Source organism: Myzus persicae, unplaced genomic scaffold, assembly GCF_001856785.1.
Source record: "Myzus persicae strain clone G006 unplaced genomic scaffold, MPER_G0061.0, whole genome shotgun sequence".
In the NCBI taxonomy this organism is placed as follows: Eukaryota; Metazoa; Arthropoda; class Insecta; order Hemiptera; family Aphididae; genus Myzus; species Myzus persicae.
Window position 1 is genome coordinate 45,364 of NW_019104308.1, and position 16,905 is coordinate 62,268.

General features: G+C 36.8%; 3 protein-coding genes across 3 annotated transcripts; all 3 read right to left on the reverse strand.

Annotated features, from left to right (window-relative positions):
* Window positions 1-1,394: 1,394 nt before the first annotated feature.
* Window positions 1,395-2,219, reverse strand: LOC111041066. Its single transcript, XM_022325218.1, has one exon. It carries the CDS (start codon window positions 2,217-2,219, stop codon window positions 1,395-1,397), a length of 825 nt encoding a protein of 274 aa, XP_022180910.1.
* Window positions 2,216-2,908, reverse strand: LOC111041067. Its single transcript, XM_022325220.1, has one exon. The coding sequence runs from the start codon at window positions 2,906-2,908 to the stop codon at window positions 2,216-2,218; it is 693 nt and encodes a 230-aa protein (XP_022180912.1).
* An 8-nt stretch (window positions 2,909-2,916) lies between these two features.
* On the reverse strand, window positions 2,917-3,831 carry LOC111041068. Its single transcript, XM_022325221.1, has one exon. The coding sequence runs from the start codon at window positions 3,829-3,831 to the stop codon at window positions 2,917-2,919; it is 915 nt and encodes a 304-aa protein (XP_022180913.1).
* Window positions 3,832-16,905: the final 13,074 nt, after the last annotated feature.

A 16,905-nucleotide genomic window follows, 5' to 3' on the forward strand; every position in this document is an offset into this window, starting at 1 on the left:
AGAATTATGGACTCCAGCTGGAAGGTTTTCTGTGTATGAATATTTATATTAAACATTATTTATATTTTATTAAATTATAATTAAATGTTTAGAGAAATTTCGCCTGATGAAAACATATCAGAAACATCAAAAAAATGCTGTGTTAGATTATTGAATGATGACAATTATCGAGGTCTGGGTGTTAAACCTCTTACAAGTGATGATGATTTGATTTTAAGGTAAGAATAATAACATAAAATCAATCAATTAGTATTAGTAAAAATTAATAATACCTAATTAAAAATTATTCAATAGACCTATAAAGGACTAGGTGTAGAAGTAATACAATTTAGTTTATAGAGACTGTGCAGTGGTACACCTAGCGCTCCCCGTAGTCAATGTGCTTACTTTTACCGGGAAAGAAATCAAGCGCGCATTGGGCATAACGTATTGTGATGTACGTAAATGCCTACGTTTAATACTTTAATGTTTAATTTTAATGTATCGTATTATTTGTTATACTACAATAATATTACATTTTACATGTTTCCATTGTGATCTATAAATATTTTTATAGATACCTATATAATTCATTAAATTATAATATATGTTGAATGTTGATAACTGATAAATCGACAATCGAATTAATTAATGCTTTACGTACGACGTATTGTACCTAAAGACTAACTAAATTAAACTATTTTTCACATAGGTGTTTTGATTTTCCTTATAATAAACAAATATGAGTAAAAAAATCTAATAACAATTGTTGTGTGGTGAATTGCAATAATACGTACAAAAATAGTACAAATGATTGTTTTACCACCCAAATATTATTATCATCTTTAAATGATTCTTCCATTCATGCTAACAACGAAGCCAATATTGAAGGGAATGTAATTACTGTTCCAGAATCTGATTTTCAGCTACTAAAACAATTTGAAGTAATTTTATAAATACTTCACTTTCCCTTTTATAATACCTAGGTTCTTAGTTTAAATTGTTATTACTTTAACATGGCTTATGTATTGTTTTAAGATTGATACCATAGAGTATATAGAGGCGCCCTAATTGAAATAATATGAAGCTAGCCTCTAACCGATGGAGCAAATCGTTAAAGTCCTCGAGCGACTGATTAGGTGAGGCATAGCAGCAGTATATCTGCACTCCGTTGAGGCGAGCTGAGATGAACTCCCGGTCGCGTTCGACGTTCGCTATGGTCACAATGTTGCTCGCGATGTAGATTGCAGCCCCACATGCTCCTGCGCTAGCGAGCCATGCACAGGAGTCGGTACCCACTCTGTAAGGGTCACTTAAGAGCGCGATATCAATCTGCTCCTCAACCATGTATTGTGCGATTAGGTCTTGGGCCGCACTGCAATGGTTGAGGTTGCTCTGGACGAAGCTCAGCTCCATCACTGCGCTACGTCTGCCCCCGCCGCCGCCACATCATCTGGCAACTCCTTCTTCCCGAGGATGGACGTGGTGGACCGCTGCTGTTGATGCTGTTCGGGTTGTTGCTGCCGCGTCATCCCCTGGTGCTGAGGCTCTGTGTGATGCATGTAGTCCTTGGCCAAGTGGTCGTCGGCTTTGCACCTAAAGCAGCGGCGAGGCTTGGCCTCGTTCCGGCACTCGGCAGCCAGGTGACCTTTCCCTTGGCAGCGGAAGCAGGTTGGTTGGTTGCTGGCCAACAGTTTGACCCTGCACCTGGTCCACTCCACGGTGACCGCTCTCTTCTCCGCCAGCGTGATTGCGTCCTTGAGCGGCAGGTGGAGGCTCGCAACGAACTCCCCTCTACCATCGGAGTTTTTGCGGATGGTCACGTTCTCGGAGCGGTCTCCGGTGACTCCCGCCTGAGTGACGACCGCAACGACGTTCTCTGCCTCTGCCCATTCCGGAATTCCCAGCAGTAGAACGGGCGTACGGGGCTCGGGTAACCTGACCCTGGCCGCATCTCCTACCACCTCCTGGATCTTTCCGGCTAGCAGTGTGGCTTTTTCGCTCCCCTCAACCTCGAGGAGTATTCCTCCCGCTCTGGTCTTTCTTGTCGTCAGGACCTTGACGCCAAGGGACTGGAGGTTGATCGATCCCGACACCTTTTTCATCACGGAGGCAAGGGAGCCATCTTCCGCCGGTCGGTCGATAGTGACCGCCATGGATCGCGGAGCCCGCTTCCGCAGGAGAGCCACTTGGTCGGTGGTCGAGCGTGGTTGCTGGGCCGGCTTCGGTGGCTTCCTCATTCTAACGACCTCGCTCCAGGTCTGCTGCTACTGGGGTTCCTGCTGCGGTTCCTGTGGCTGTTCATGCTGTTGTCGCTGCTGGTATTGCACCTCCGGCTGCAAGGGTTGCTGGCACTATCAGTCTGTTGTCTCCGCGGGAGTTGCATGCAGTCCCTTGCAAGATGGCCCTCGTCTTGACACCTGTGACAGCGGCGGGGCTTTGCATCATTGTGGCATTCAGCGGCGAGATGGCCTTTTCCTTGGCATCGGTAGCAGGTGGGCTGGTTTTTTTCTATCAGCTTAACTCTGCATTTCGTCCATCCTATGACAACTACCTTTGTTTCCGCCAGCTGAATAGCGTCCTTGAGAGGCAGGGTTAGGCTGGCTACGTACTCACCCCGGCCACCAGCGTTCTTCTGGATTCTAACATCCCCGGCTGCGACCCCAGTGATTCCGGCTCGCACGAGTCCTTCTAGGACCTCTTCGACCTCTACCCATTCGGGGATGCCCAGTAGCAGGACGGGAGTCCGGGGTTCGGGTAGCCTGACCCTAGCAGTGTCCCCAATTACTGCCCGGATCTTGTCAGCCAGAAGAGAGGCTTTCTCGATCCCGTCAACCTCCAGTAGTATACCGCCAGCTCTCGTCTTTCTCGTTGTCAATACGCTGACACCGAGCGATGCGAGGTTGATTGAGCTGGACACTTTCTTCATCGCAGCGACTAGTGAACCGTTGTCGACAGGGCGATCGATGGTGACTGCCGCCGTTTTTGGGACCCTGCGCTGTAGTAGGGCAAGTCTCTCCGCAGCCGTGGGTTGCATCTTTTTTGAGGGGGGGGATCTTCCTTCTTTGACTTCTTGGTCCTCCTCGCCACTTGACTCCATGTAAGCTGCTGCTGTTGGTCATGATCTGCTTCCTGGCTTGGTTGCACCGGCTCTACCCGATGTTGTTGCTGCTGCTGGTGCTGTTCCTTGTTGCGCCGATTCTTCTTTTCTTTCCTCCCCGTGGCCTGCAGTCCCAGTCGCTGTCCGGGCTGGTTCTGTTGAGGCTGCTGCTGCTTCCGCTTCACGCCTGCCAGCTGAGGCTTAGGAGGAGGTGGTTCGCAGGCGGGAGCGTCTGTGTTGGTAGTGGCGTCCTTAGTCGCCACGCCTGTTTGTGTGTGTTGTGACTTACAAACGTTACTCCTGGTGCCTGTGCTGGGCGTCCTGTTCTTAACTTTGGTGTATTGCGTCAAGACCACTCTTGAATTTGCTAGGGTTTCCTTGAGCTCCTTGTGCACGTTCCTGTTGCTCTTTACAAAGGCACACATGGAATTTATATATCCCCGAAGCATACCCAGGAGTTCATCTTCGTCCAGGGCACTGATGTCGATGACCCTCTTCTGCGAACTGGCTGTTGGCCGTTCCTTATCTCCGATTGGTCCTGGTTTCCGTTGCGTGCCACTTGGCACGACTGTCTCAGCAGTCGTATTTTTGCCGGATGAGAGGGCCATGCTGGACACCCCCTCATTCGGGATCTGGCTTGTTGATATCGACCTTTGGGGCGAGCCACCTCCAACTGCCGTCTCCTGGTGTCCGACCACCCCAGGTAGGGTGGCACCAGGACGAGACTCATCATGATTACTGTTCTTCTCCATTTTTATTTTAGATGGCTGTGCCTCCACTGACGGCGCCAGCCTCACGCCGTCTGTCCTTTTTCCGGTCGTTGCCCTGATCTTCCGGGACACCAGGGGTCGATCGCGTCCCCGGTGGTGGTTTTCCGGTTTCCTTCCGCGTCCGTTTGCTGGTGTTAGCAGGTGGACGAGACCTGCCGGCCCCGATCGGTGAAGGTCCTTGCTGGCTCTGTGTACTCCGACTACAGCTGGTTAAGGCCGCAGCCGGGTATGGGACCGCTTGGTAGGGCCATTCGGCTCGCAAGCTCCCCCACCGCGTCAAGGTGGGTCCCGTCGGGGGAGACCACAACGTTACCTAACCAAACTTTTTTTTTTTTTTGTGTTGAATCACGGCGCTACAGAAGGGCACTTCACCCGTTTAGGGCCGTCCTTCCTCCTGTATCCGTATCATTTATTAAAATGAACACACGACAAAATGTAAAAATAACATTTGTAAGGAGCATTCGCTCAACAAAAAAGAGAGGGCTCTACACCTCTAAAACTCGCCTTCGGCGTACAATTTAATAACTTAACTAGTTCAGTTCTGATTTCGTTGCCGCTCTCTTTCCTCGTTTTCCCTGGTTGACTGCACTGTATTCACGAAGTCCCTTACCGCGTCCCAGTTTCGTCTCCTTTTCAACATGCATGGTATTATGCGCTCCGGGGTCACCGCTGCCTTCACGTGCGCCTTAAAGCCGAGCACTTTATGGAGTACCACTCCTAGGTACTTGATGTTGTCCATCAGCTCTATGCGGTTACCCATAATTTTGAACTCTGGCAGTCTGTACCCTCTCTTTGTGGTTAACATCACCGCCTCCGTCTTCCTCACAGACAGGGTTAGGCCGGCGCTCGTCATCCATTCTGTGACTCTGCTCAAAGCCTCATTAGTTGCCGACTCGAGCAGCCATGTTGTGTGGCCCGTTGCCACCACAGCCACATCATCAGCAAAGGCCACTAATTCGGTGGACGACATTCCGCGTTCGTTCCCTCCTGTGTCCACTTGTAGGAGTTCGTCGTACATGACAAAATGTATTCCTCTCCTATACATTATTCTCCTGTATATTTCTCTTCTGCCGATTCCTCTTCTGTCCATTCCTCTCTTATCCCGGGCCCATCCTCCGGTCTACATCTGGTTGACACATTCACACCCCCTGATTTAAAACCAGGGGATCCTGTGAATGTGGCAACCCGGTGCAGACCATATTTGGCAGCTGTGGTTACCAAAATTGATGGTGACAATGTGCACTTTTTTCATCCTGCAATCGAGAAGAAAATAGAGCACATTGTCAACATCAAATTTGTCAAACCCTTTCAACCCCAAATACAGGAGGATGGGTCAATTTTATTGACGAAAGTTAGGAAGGAGAAAAAAAGGAGTGCTGCTGATGAGGTACTTGTCAAGACCTATGAATTAGCTCTTGATAGGTACCTTAAAGGCTAGCCTTCTTCAGTTCTCTTCTTCATAGCTTTCATCAATAAAGTAATGTGAATACTGTTTTTTTTTTTTAGCTCCTTTCCTTCTGTATATTTCTCTCCTGTATATTCCTCTCATGTATATTCCATATGTATATAATGTAAATAATGTACATAGTGTAAATAATGTATATAATGTAAATAATGTATATAATGTAAATAATATAAATACTGTATATAATGTAAATAATGTATATTATTATAATTTGTATTATTTTCTACTGATTAATGAAAATAAATAAAGTAAAAAATTTACAATATCTTAAATATGACAATATAAAATATATAATATATACTGTTTTATATGATCCTGAGAAAAAAACCAATATAAATGTTTCAATTCATTACCATTTTTATACGATGAACAGGGTATAGGATATTCGCAATTTTATTTTAAAAGATATACATAGCTTTTAAATTTTTAACAGCTTCTTCAGCAAACCGTAATCTGGTTTTTCAGCAGGTTCCAGATTATAAATCATAATCATAGTTTCAAAATAAAATGTAAACAGTTTACACAAATTTAAAATGACAAAAGTGCGTCTTATTGTTGTTATTTTTTCACTAAAAGAATTTATAATACTTACAATTCGGTACATTATTAAATAATTGTTTTTTTCTATTTGGCCCTGCTTTTAAAATTGCATCCTTCATCTCACTTTTAGATTTAATTGTTTTCGGCAACATTAAATTTGTCCAAGGTAATTTTATTTTTAACCATTGTAAACCATTGTACATTAAACTTTCTAGATCACCTCGTCGAGTTGGCACTACAAAGTAAGTACAATTTTTATAAAATGGGCTGGTACGACACCAAATTTAACACGATAACCAAAATTTTGATTTTTAAATAAATGTATTCATCCCAAAGATTAATAAGTTTAAGTACTAATATGAATATATTACAAATGTACGATTATGAATGTAAATAATATTTAAGATGTTTATATTCATATTTAAAAATGGTGGGAAAACGCCAAACCAAAACATGTACCTAGGTACTAATACACATTTACCACGATGTTTCTAGAAATTAAGTCTAGAAAAAAACCCAAAGAAGAGTGCCTCATTACGAATCCTCATCACAGTACCTTTTTTTTTGAGATACGCAAGATGGGCAGCTGCTTCAACTGTCATCAGAAGGGTAGCGTACCCATTCAGAATATGCAACCCCACGACGACAACCCTCAAGTCAGGAGCAGGCCATTGCCGCCCATACCTGACCTGGTGCTTTCGAACACCACTAACGCATCAGCAAAGAGATTTGGAGCACTTTACTATTATGGCGAACGCACCGACGAAGACTTCAGCTTCAGGAAACGAGAACATTTACAAACAAAATCCGAGCCGTGGTATTTTGGCAACATCAAAAGATTAGAAGCTGAGAAACAATTACTTTTGCCAATAAATGATGATGGATCATTTTTAATTAGAAATTCAGATAGTGAAATACATGGTTACTCTTTGTCTGGTGAGTTAATTGGACATATTTTTTTTCCAAAGAATGAGCATAAGCTACTTGACGAAGATAAATCTTTTTACCATCAAAATTGTTCTTATAATCAGATTCACAAATTGGCTATTTTTAATTTATCTAAAATAAATTAAATCAAATTTTATTTTTTTTATTTTCAGTACTAAAAAATAAATACATTTTACACAGGGTCTCTCAATAATAAATTAAAAATATTAATTAGAACAAAAGTTATTCCAAAAATCAGTTCCTTCTGTTACACCTAGTACCTATATTATGTACATTTATTTATAGTTCGCTGTGATGATAGAGTCAGACATTACCGAATTAAACAGTTTTATGATAGTGGATACTTCATTGTAAGGCGTACAACATTTAACACTCTACATGAATTAGTAAATTACTATAGTAAGATAGCTTTGAAGCCTTGTGTACAGGTAAGATTTAATCTTTTAATTAAATTATAAGTTTATAAATTTACTTTATTTACTCATGTTTATTTTTTTGATAGGCGAAGAAACCAGTCAATATATAATATATTATGTCATTACAATTAGTATTATTAAGCAAAATATAGATATTTTTGTTTTTATAAATTGTATTTATTAAGCAGACTGTATAATCGTGTCTATTTCTGTATCTAAAGCATAATTTATATCTTCTACACTGACTTTAAGTGACACTTTATGGTGCATGTCGATGATCCCATTTTCTAAACATATCAGATTGATATTTTTTAATCTATGTGCCATCTGAAGCAGTTTTTGACAATTTGAACTGTATGATAGTATACCTTAAGTTGAAAAAATAATAAAAATCTAAAATAGATTTAGAATCTAAAATAATTTTTTAGACATAAACTATAGTCAAAGTAGATAAATAAAATTGTACCTTTATCCAAGCAAATAACTTTGAGTTCAGACAAACAATATCGAGAGAATTTTCGTATTTTCCTGTTAACATTGTAGCTCGTGCAACTGCCATCAAAAAACATTGTTCGATCAGACAACAACTTCTGAAAAAATGAATAAATAATAAAACATTTTTGATAATTGCTATTGTTCAATTCCAATTAATCAAATCATAAAAATATTTATATAATATTACACAAAGTAATTGCATTTTTCCTGTTAAATAAAACAACTCAAATTATCATTAGGAAAGTGAGAGTTTGTGTATTTAAAACCATTGTGTTCAAATGTTGTCCAGGCAGTTAATTTTGGGAAACAATTATAAAATATGAGACAACAATTATGTAGGTTTCAAAGCTATTGTGAATACTAGTCTAAGTTTTATTGTATAGTGGCAATATTATAAAAATGTTTAATTATTTAATAAGAATATTGTTAATCAACAATTTTACCTGATAAAATTCACACATAATTTATACATTGCTGATTCAATTAGCCAATTAATAATTATAATATTAATGTTTGTTGGCACCATATTATCATATGTATCAGATGCATTTCTCAGAGAGACAGGTACAGGTTTGGGTGTCACAGCATATCCAATTTCCGTAGCAAGTTCATTGGACTTTTCAACACTTTTCCCTAAGTAATATTTATAAATAGTAGTTATTTATTTATAATCATGATTTATAAAAAAATTGTATTACTTGGAGGTTTGTATTTTAACAAAAAATCATGTACTGTATCATACAATTTAAGCAATGTGTCCAAAGTTAATGTTTTCATCCAAATTTTTCCAGAACCAAAATTAGAATCGTTATCTAATACAATATAAAAAAACATATATGAATACCGCATGCACGAACACTTGTCAGCTGTAATAAAACAAAGAAATATAATGACCTTAGATGGGCGTACTTTTATTAATGACTTAATACAAAAAAATATAAAAGGATGTATAAAATACCCTTTTATCTACTGATTCTTGTTCTATTGATTTTATTGGATAGTTCAATATGCTCACTTTCCCATCACTTAGATAGAGTCCTGTCTTGCCATTTAAAGTTTCAGTTATTCCTAATTCTTTATGTAATATAGAGATATAACAAATAAAATCTGCAATTTAATTTTAACATCTAAAAAATAATAAAAATGTATACAACTAATTACTAGAAGCATCACGACCAAAGTCAATATTTAAGGGCATGAATCTCGTACGTGAACTTGTAGGATAAAGATATAATGTACAGTTGGTTAGTTGTCGATCCAGCATCCCTCGCTGCTATCGAAAGCCCCACTGCGCAGAATTGATATTACGATAAACCGAATCCTATCATAAGACAGTTCAATCTTTACGAAAACGGGACGGACGACGTGGACATGATTGAGTCGATATACCACTACACGTTATCAAAGATAGATAAACAGTTCTGGGACGGCGACACGCCGTATTACAATATCCCACTTCTGAAATGATAGCGTAACTAATTTATTAAAGTAAATAAAAATTATTGATGGTTGCGCATGGACGGCAGTCGTCGAAACTGGACGTCGGTGGCAAAAACGTCGCACACCGCGGTTCACAAAAGCAACATCGTGGCCGTGCATGAACAAATGGTCAATACATAGTTCATGGTATTGGTTATAATATATATAATACATAATATAATGAAAAAACATGGAATTCAATATTATACTACCACTAATTTACAATAAATAAATAATGTATTAATTCCTGTACGCGCAACCAACGTCCTCTCCATAGCGGATACGGTACGAATCTACGCTTGAATGCGTTATTCAAATTTCTTAAATTTTTACTAAAACTAAAATAAACTCAATACTAATAAGACTGGTTCTTTGGCCTGTTATGATATTTATTTATTTGTATGTTGTATGGTTCAGTTATAAATTATTATAATATGGGTGCAGCCTGCTGGCTTGAGATAATATGTGTGTATTGCACAAAAATAATATGTATAAATGTGTATTGCACAAAATAATATGTATAAATGTGTATTGCCGCTTGGCACAAAATATATATGTATAATAATAAAATGCGTATGTGTGGCCTGTTGCCGTTTATATATATGTATATAATAATTATAATAATAATAATTTAAGGCTCGTTAGCCTGTTACCCAGGGGCGTATTTAGGCACAGGCCATATAGGTCCGGGCCTAGAGCGGCAACATTATAGGGCCACAAATTTCAACGTTTTTTTTTTAGAAAATTATAAAAAGTATTTTTCATTTGATGAAATCAAACTTAACCAATTTTTTGTTCGCTCAAAATTAAGCATCTATCTACATATACCTACAACTGTATACTATATTATTATACACGTCATACGCAACACAGTACGAGCACATAGATAACAAAACACGAGCATTCATTGCGGGTTCGATTTCTCATAATAAAGACAGACAGACAGACAAACAGCATAGTTCATGGTTATATAATTGGCAGGGTAATACCCGCTTTACGCTTATCGTTATGGAGCCGCATGTCTTTAACTTTTATTCCAATTCTTTTAAAAATAACATTCAATTTTATATAAACTGTTCATTTGACATTTCATTACTCAATTGTTGGACACACCACACGTTACACACGGACGATACACGAGCGGGACAATTTGCAAATATTGACGAAAGGTAATTTGTAAATTTATAATTTAATTATTATAAAATCATCTTGTACTTACATCTTGTTCTTAGAGATTTTATTTTAATTAAACTAGGTTATAAGTTGTAACAATGGCTGATGGTAGGAAAAGATTAAGTGGATACGAGTACAAAACATTGTCAAAATTAAAGAACGAAAAGGAAAAAAATATTTTAAATAAAACTCCGAAATTGCATACGTATTTTAAAAAAAATACTGATTCGAACAGTGGTGAAAGCATAGAAGTAGAAACCCAACAAGTTGAACTAAATACATTTCTTGATAATAATTCTGAAAAAAATGTAATCACAGAAAAAAATTTCAAGGAATCCGAACATTTACTTCCAATTTTTTTTGAAACTGATCCCGATAAATGGTTAATTAATGAATCTTTTCGTAACTATGTAGCAAAACATGGCTTAAATCAAAATCTAACAGATGATTTTTCTTATTCCAGTCGAAAATATAATGACAAAACACGGTATTTAACAAAACAGTTATTTCAGAGGAAAATGTTAAATGGTGAACTTGCATTACGTTCATGGCTTGTATATTCTAAAAGTAAAGGTGTAGTATTTTGTGAGCCTTGTCGTTTATTTGAAAAAAGTTTAAACAAAATTCAACTTGTAACAGAGGGTTATAATGACTGGAAAAATGCCAATCAGCGATTCAATTAGAATGAAAATAGTCAAGAACATAAAAATTCAATTATAACATTAAAATTACGAGGTAAAGAACTCGGAAAAATTGATAACAGTTTAGTCCTACAACTACAGGAAGAAACTATATACTGGAGAAATGTTTTGAAAAGGGTAGTTGCTACAATAAAATCACTAACTTCCAACTACACGATAATAAGAAGCAAAACTCATACACACTTAAATCCTTATCAATAACTAGATAGTCGGCATGTAGAGTTTTAAATGCATCATGGTCAGAAATAATAAACTCATTACCACTTATTAAGAATAATGAAAACGAAAAATGCATTACTAGAAACGAAGCCAAAGGTCTTTTTAAAAGTTTACAATCTTTGGAAACCGCATTTTTGACCGTTTTTTGGACATAAGTATTAGAACAGTTTAATATAACTAACAAAACTTTACAAGGTACTGCAATTGATATCGGTACTGCTTCAAAGTTATATGCATCGCTTATTAATCTTATTCAAGAAACTCGGGATAGATTTGACTATTTTGAAGAACAAGCAAAAACTATGTCAGGAATTGAATTATATCAAGATGCAAAGTCCCGTCTAAAAAAAAGGAAAGTATTTTATGATGAAAAAAGCGATACTGATACATCAATGAATGGCCGTGAAAAGTTTAAAATATTTACATTTTATGTGGTTATTGATCGAATAGCAAGTGAATTATAAAAACGGCGACAGGCTTATGATTTTTACTACACCAAATTTATCGTACTCCACAAGCTTATTTCTTTAAGCGTTTCGGAAATAATAGAATTTGCCAATAAGTTACAAGAATGTTACAAAGATGATATTGAAAAATCATTTTCAACAGAATCTATACATTTTAAATCTTATTTGGAATCTTCAAATAAACAAATTAATTGCATTTCTCCTCTACAAATGTGTAAATTATTACGAGAAGATTCTCTTACGGACTAGTATCCTAATACAGATATAGCACTTAGAATAAATGTTTGTACTCCAATTTCTAACTGTACTACTGAGCGTTCTTTTTAATGTCTTAAACGTATCAAAAATTATTTAAGATCGACCATGGGTACTGAAAAACTCAATAGTTTGGCTATATTGAATATTGAAGCGGATTTACTGTCAACTTTAAATTGCGATGATTTAATTGATGCATTTGCTGAGGAAAAAAGTAGAAGAAAAAGTTTGAAGTTTTAATGTGTATAATTTAATGTTCATAAATAATGTATCTTTTTTAATATAATATTAAAATATAATAAATTGTATTATTTGATACGGTCCGTCGATTCCCGACGTCCCGTGATCGTAAATAATTGCACGCGTATCTATATATGTACAATTTCGTTTATTTATTGAGATGTATTATATTATATATTTAATGGAAGGGATTTAATTTCCGGGCCGAGCGACTGGCTTAAAGAAGCGAGCCGCAACGGGCGGTATCGGACCTGTAGAGGTGCGACATAATATACAAATGTCGGGGATTTATAACTTCATATAAGAGTAATTATATAACAGTGAAGGGATGAGTTGGAATCACTCTCCCACGGGCTTTGATAAGTCGTGTTCGATTGATAACGCCTCGCAGTGATACCTTAGCAGGCACACTGAGGGTGGGTGGTTAGATTGTTGGTTCTGAGAAGAACCGTTTTGGTAGATCGACCATGGACAAGGTTGTAACGCTGATGATGATATGCGTGTTCGCCGATATTATTATGTCGCTGTTATGTCGGTGACGGGGTAATCAGGAACTGTATTGCCCGTCGGTTGCCGCCTCGTATGACGAGTGTCTTCGCCGCGGTGCGTGTGATTCCGTCCGTGGTATGAATGGGAGTATGCCGCTCGTCGGTCGCCGCGTCGTACAATAAGCGCTTCGCCGCTACGATGATGATATTGTCCGTGGCGTAATACGGGTACGTCGTGGTCGTCGGTTGCTGCCCCGTACGACGAGTGTATTCGTCGCTGTCGATGGTTTCGTTCGTAGCGGTGGTCAGGAACGCAGCGCTCGTCGGCTGCCGCCTTGGATGTTGAATGTATTCGCCGTCGTATCGGTGTAATTGGTAGTTTCAGCTGGATCGCTGTGCTGGATGGTCTTCGGGTCTTCGGGTCTTCGTTTCTTCGTTTTGTTGTAGTTGTTGAAGGTATGAAGAGATATTGAAGACTGTATCGATGGTGTGGAAATGTCCGGTATATAAGCAGTCTGCCGTACCGACTAGTAAACTATTCGCTGCCGCCGTGTATAGTAGTGTTTACTAGTTGTACGGGAAGTCCTGTGGTTTATTCAATTTTGGGGTTATTGACTTGGGGAGGGTGTCGTTAGATTCGTCTGACTTTCACCTATATGTAACTCTTATTGTTTTTGTTGTGCTGTTACTTGGGGCTTAGTTATTGTCCCTAACGTTAGTGTGTGTGGCTTGTGCTAGCATACTGTCCGCTGATTGGTGGTCTTGAAAAGGACCGTTTTTATGTGGTGACGGCTACTCCGTTACATATTAAAAATGTTTTATAAATAATTTGAGGAAGGATGGAGGAGGGGACGCGGCGAATTGGAAAGTGCCTATAGGCGGAAAAACCTTAAATACGCCACTGCTGTTACCTGAGAGCTGGTGTTCGTTAGCGGCTTCAAACCAGAACGCTACCGTATCGGGATGCACATGCACAAACGTAACCAATAAAAATACAATATAATACTATAGTATGTGACAATCCCGAGAACCTGCGACTAACAAGCCACCAGCTCGGACAAACAACTCACTGTACATGCAATTCACCACAACAAACAAATCACGTGCTTCTATAAGTACGCCTCTGCCCACTCTGGATGGGGAACATAATATTAGAAATGCACAATATAGTGACTACGAACGATACTTACAGAAGCAAATCACAGCACAGCAAACATGAATAGATGACGAGAAAAAACACAAAAAGAACAAGAATGAATAAAATTTATAATATAAAATTACGCTTCCGCCGAACGGGGTTATGAATTATGTAATAATAATTGAATATTTTGGCACTGGCTGGAACACCGTGCAGCTCGAGTATCAGCAAAAGAAGAACGCAGACGCTGGTTCCGGGTTCGATACCATAAGAGGACTAAGTGACCCCACTCCATTTTTTGCAATTTTTTCCGATTTTTTATTACCGGTTAGGTAATTTGTTTTTAAATTATTTAGGTAATATTTATTAATCAAAGAAAATTGAATTCGGAGCATGTTTACCATATTATGTTGAATCAGGAAAATATAATTTATTTCAATTTAGAAAAATATTTAAGTTTTTATAGAGTTATTAAACTTTTATTACTTACATACTTAAACCTTAAAAAGATGTATTTTTCTGATAGGCCAGATTGTGTAAAATAATTACATATCAATTTTGTCATAATTTTTTTTTTTAATACTACGAAAAAATATTTTTTGACGATCGAAATTTGGCCTCACAAAAAGTTTTTTTTAGTTATTTTACAATAAATATTTTTTGGGTCGGAAGATCCCATGGCCCTTTGTGCCCTCCTCACAAAAATTTAGAAATTTTTTTAGTTGTCCCACGTTTCTGAAATTCAGAGGTTTGATTTATCAGAGTTTGGCGAGACCTTAGAAGTCGTTTTTACCCCTGTTTTGGGCGCTGAAAGTCGGTATTTTCCGTTTTTTGGATTTTGTTTGTGCGGAATACGTAAATGTCGGCCTATGGGAGTAGTTTTTTCTTTAAAACATATAGATCTTTTTGTTCTGAAGCGAACGGTACCAAAATCGTGTTAATCGGACTGTTCGTTTGGGAGTTATTAATTTTTTTTTTTTGGTACTTAGAACTATTGGGTTTGCGGAAACTTTTGTTTTTGAATTTTCGGCCGATCTTTTTGAAATTCAAGAGCTTAGATGAAAATGCCAAGACGATTTAAAAAAGGTCTATGGTCGAAACTCGTAAGATAATTATTTTTCCCGTAATCGAGATGCGAAATTATTTGATAAACGAATATCTCTTCTCATCGAAATATATACGTTACGCATCATATTATGGTTTACCACCGTTTGACAGTTTAACGAATGGACTTTCTGCATTTTTTTTTCGATTTTCCTTCGTTCTTTCATCTGCTCCTTTTCCACTTAGGGGTATGTTTATCATAATATATCTTGAAATCTTCTATTATTAGGTTGATTTCGGTATTATCAGTTATTCAACATACGGTGTTGGTGAATTAGTGTGTTAATGTATGACTTTTATAATATTAATCGTCATTGTTCATTATAATAACACTCATTTTGTACTCTGCTGTTCTGATGTCGAATCGTACAAACTACTCGCAGTTTAGCAGTATATTATTCGTTTTCATGAATCATGACTATAGTTTAGTTTTAGTGTTTTGTGTAAAATATTTACTTATACTTTTTATAATATGGACAATTTTGTTATTACCAACTCTACATTAAATAAAAAGCAAAAGTTTCAAACGCAATCTGACCATCTCGTTATGCCAGAAATAGCAAATGAAAATAGTATAATAAGTACCAACAATTGCTATATCTTTGATGGACAATTTTTTAGTATCATTAAAGAAGAAAATAAAAATATACTGGCCCAAATGTACAAAAGTTATTTAAGGACAAACAGGATCTACTGGAAATTTCCTTAGCCACATCAAGGTATGTTTTATAAATGTATAACATAATATATTAGGTACAATTTCAATTTAATTAATAATGCATTCTGAAGAATGAACATGAACTAAAGAGTGTATTGCCTATTAATTTTAAATTTAATAATCTGATTTACAAAACAATTACAAAATATAACATTTTGGTTATAGGTCGTAATGTTAATATTATATCATTATATTTATGTACCTGTGCTACAGGCTAAGAGGAAGTATAGTAATATATTATTCTATATAATTTTTAGTTTTTTAATAAAAGCATACATTAATTAAACAATGTAAAGAAAAAATCCTGTTAGCTATCCTGGTACATGTGTTTTATAATGAAAATAACGTGAGTTATATAAGCTATATAACCGTGTACATATGTTGTTGAAATATTTGAAGTTATTGCTTTATGTACCAAAATGTATCTTCAGTCATCAGTGCTATATTTATTTAACTTTTACCTAATTGAATAATAATTAATATTGTATTTTAATGTATATTTTTTAGTATAAACATCCAGGGAGTCTTTCCAAAGTTAAAAAACTAAAAGATTCTCATAAAACAAAGAAGTCAACAGATGATTTAACATCACCTTATGTGAACACACAATCAAAATTATCATTTGCACAATCAAATAAAATTTCAAAAACTAAGATTATAGTAGGTATATCACAAAAATAAACATGGGGATGTCGCATGTATATTGCATTGTATGTTGGTATATTACTTTTAAATAGGTATTAAAATAGCTAGAGTATTCTCCAGTTAAGTATCAAAGTCATTTTATTTTTTAAGCAATAACAAATGTAGTATTTGGAAATTTTTATATAGGTATTTTCACATTTGAAACTTGAACACCTGATACAGACATTTACTTATTTCACAAGTTTGACTTAAAAATCTACAGTTGGTTACCAAGTGTTTTATTATTAACAATATCTGTAGTTAATAAATAATATGATACATTCAAATTTATAAGGTATTCATAGTTTTCAAAATTGACAATTAGTTTTATGAAATAATGTTCCAAAATTAATTTGTTGTTTTATAGTAGCTACAATAAAAAATTCTTGATCTATTAAATTTTAATTTTAATTTGCTCAAATTATTCATCGTTTATATTTTTATTGTCATGTTGACAATAGTTCTTTGACTCGACCACAGCACCACATCTATCACCTCAGCCGTACACACTGCCACTCTGGCCTAA

Excerpts from the sequence above, each read along its gene's own strand:
- LOC111041067 (XM_022325220.1), bottom strand. The coding sequence starts at position 2,908 with ATGAAGAAAGTGTCCAGCTCAATCAACCTCGCATCGCTCGGTGTCAGC.
- LOC111041068 (XM_022325221.1), bottom strand. The coding sequence starts at position 3,831 with ATGGAGAAGAACAGTAATCATGATGAGTCTCGTCCTGGTGCCACCCTA.
- LOC111041066 (XM_022325218.1), bottom strand. The coding sequence starts at position 2,219 with ATGAGGAAGCCACCGAAGCCGGCCCAGCAACCACGCTCGACCACCGAC.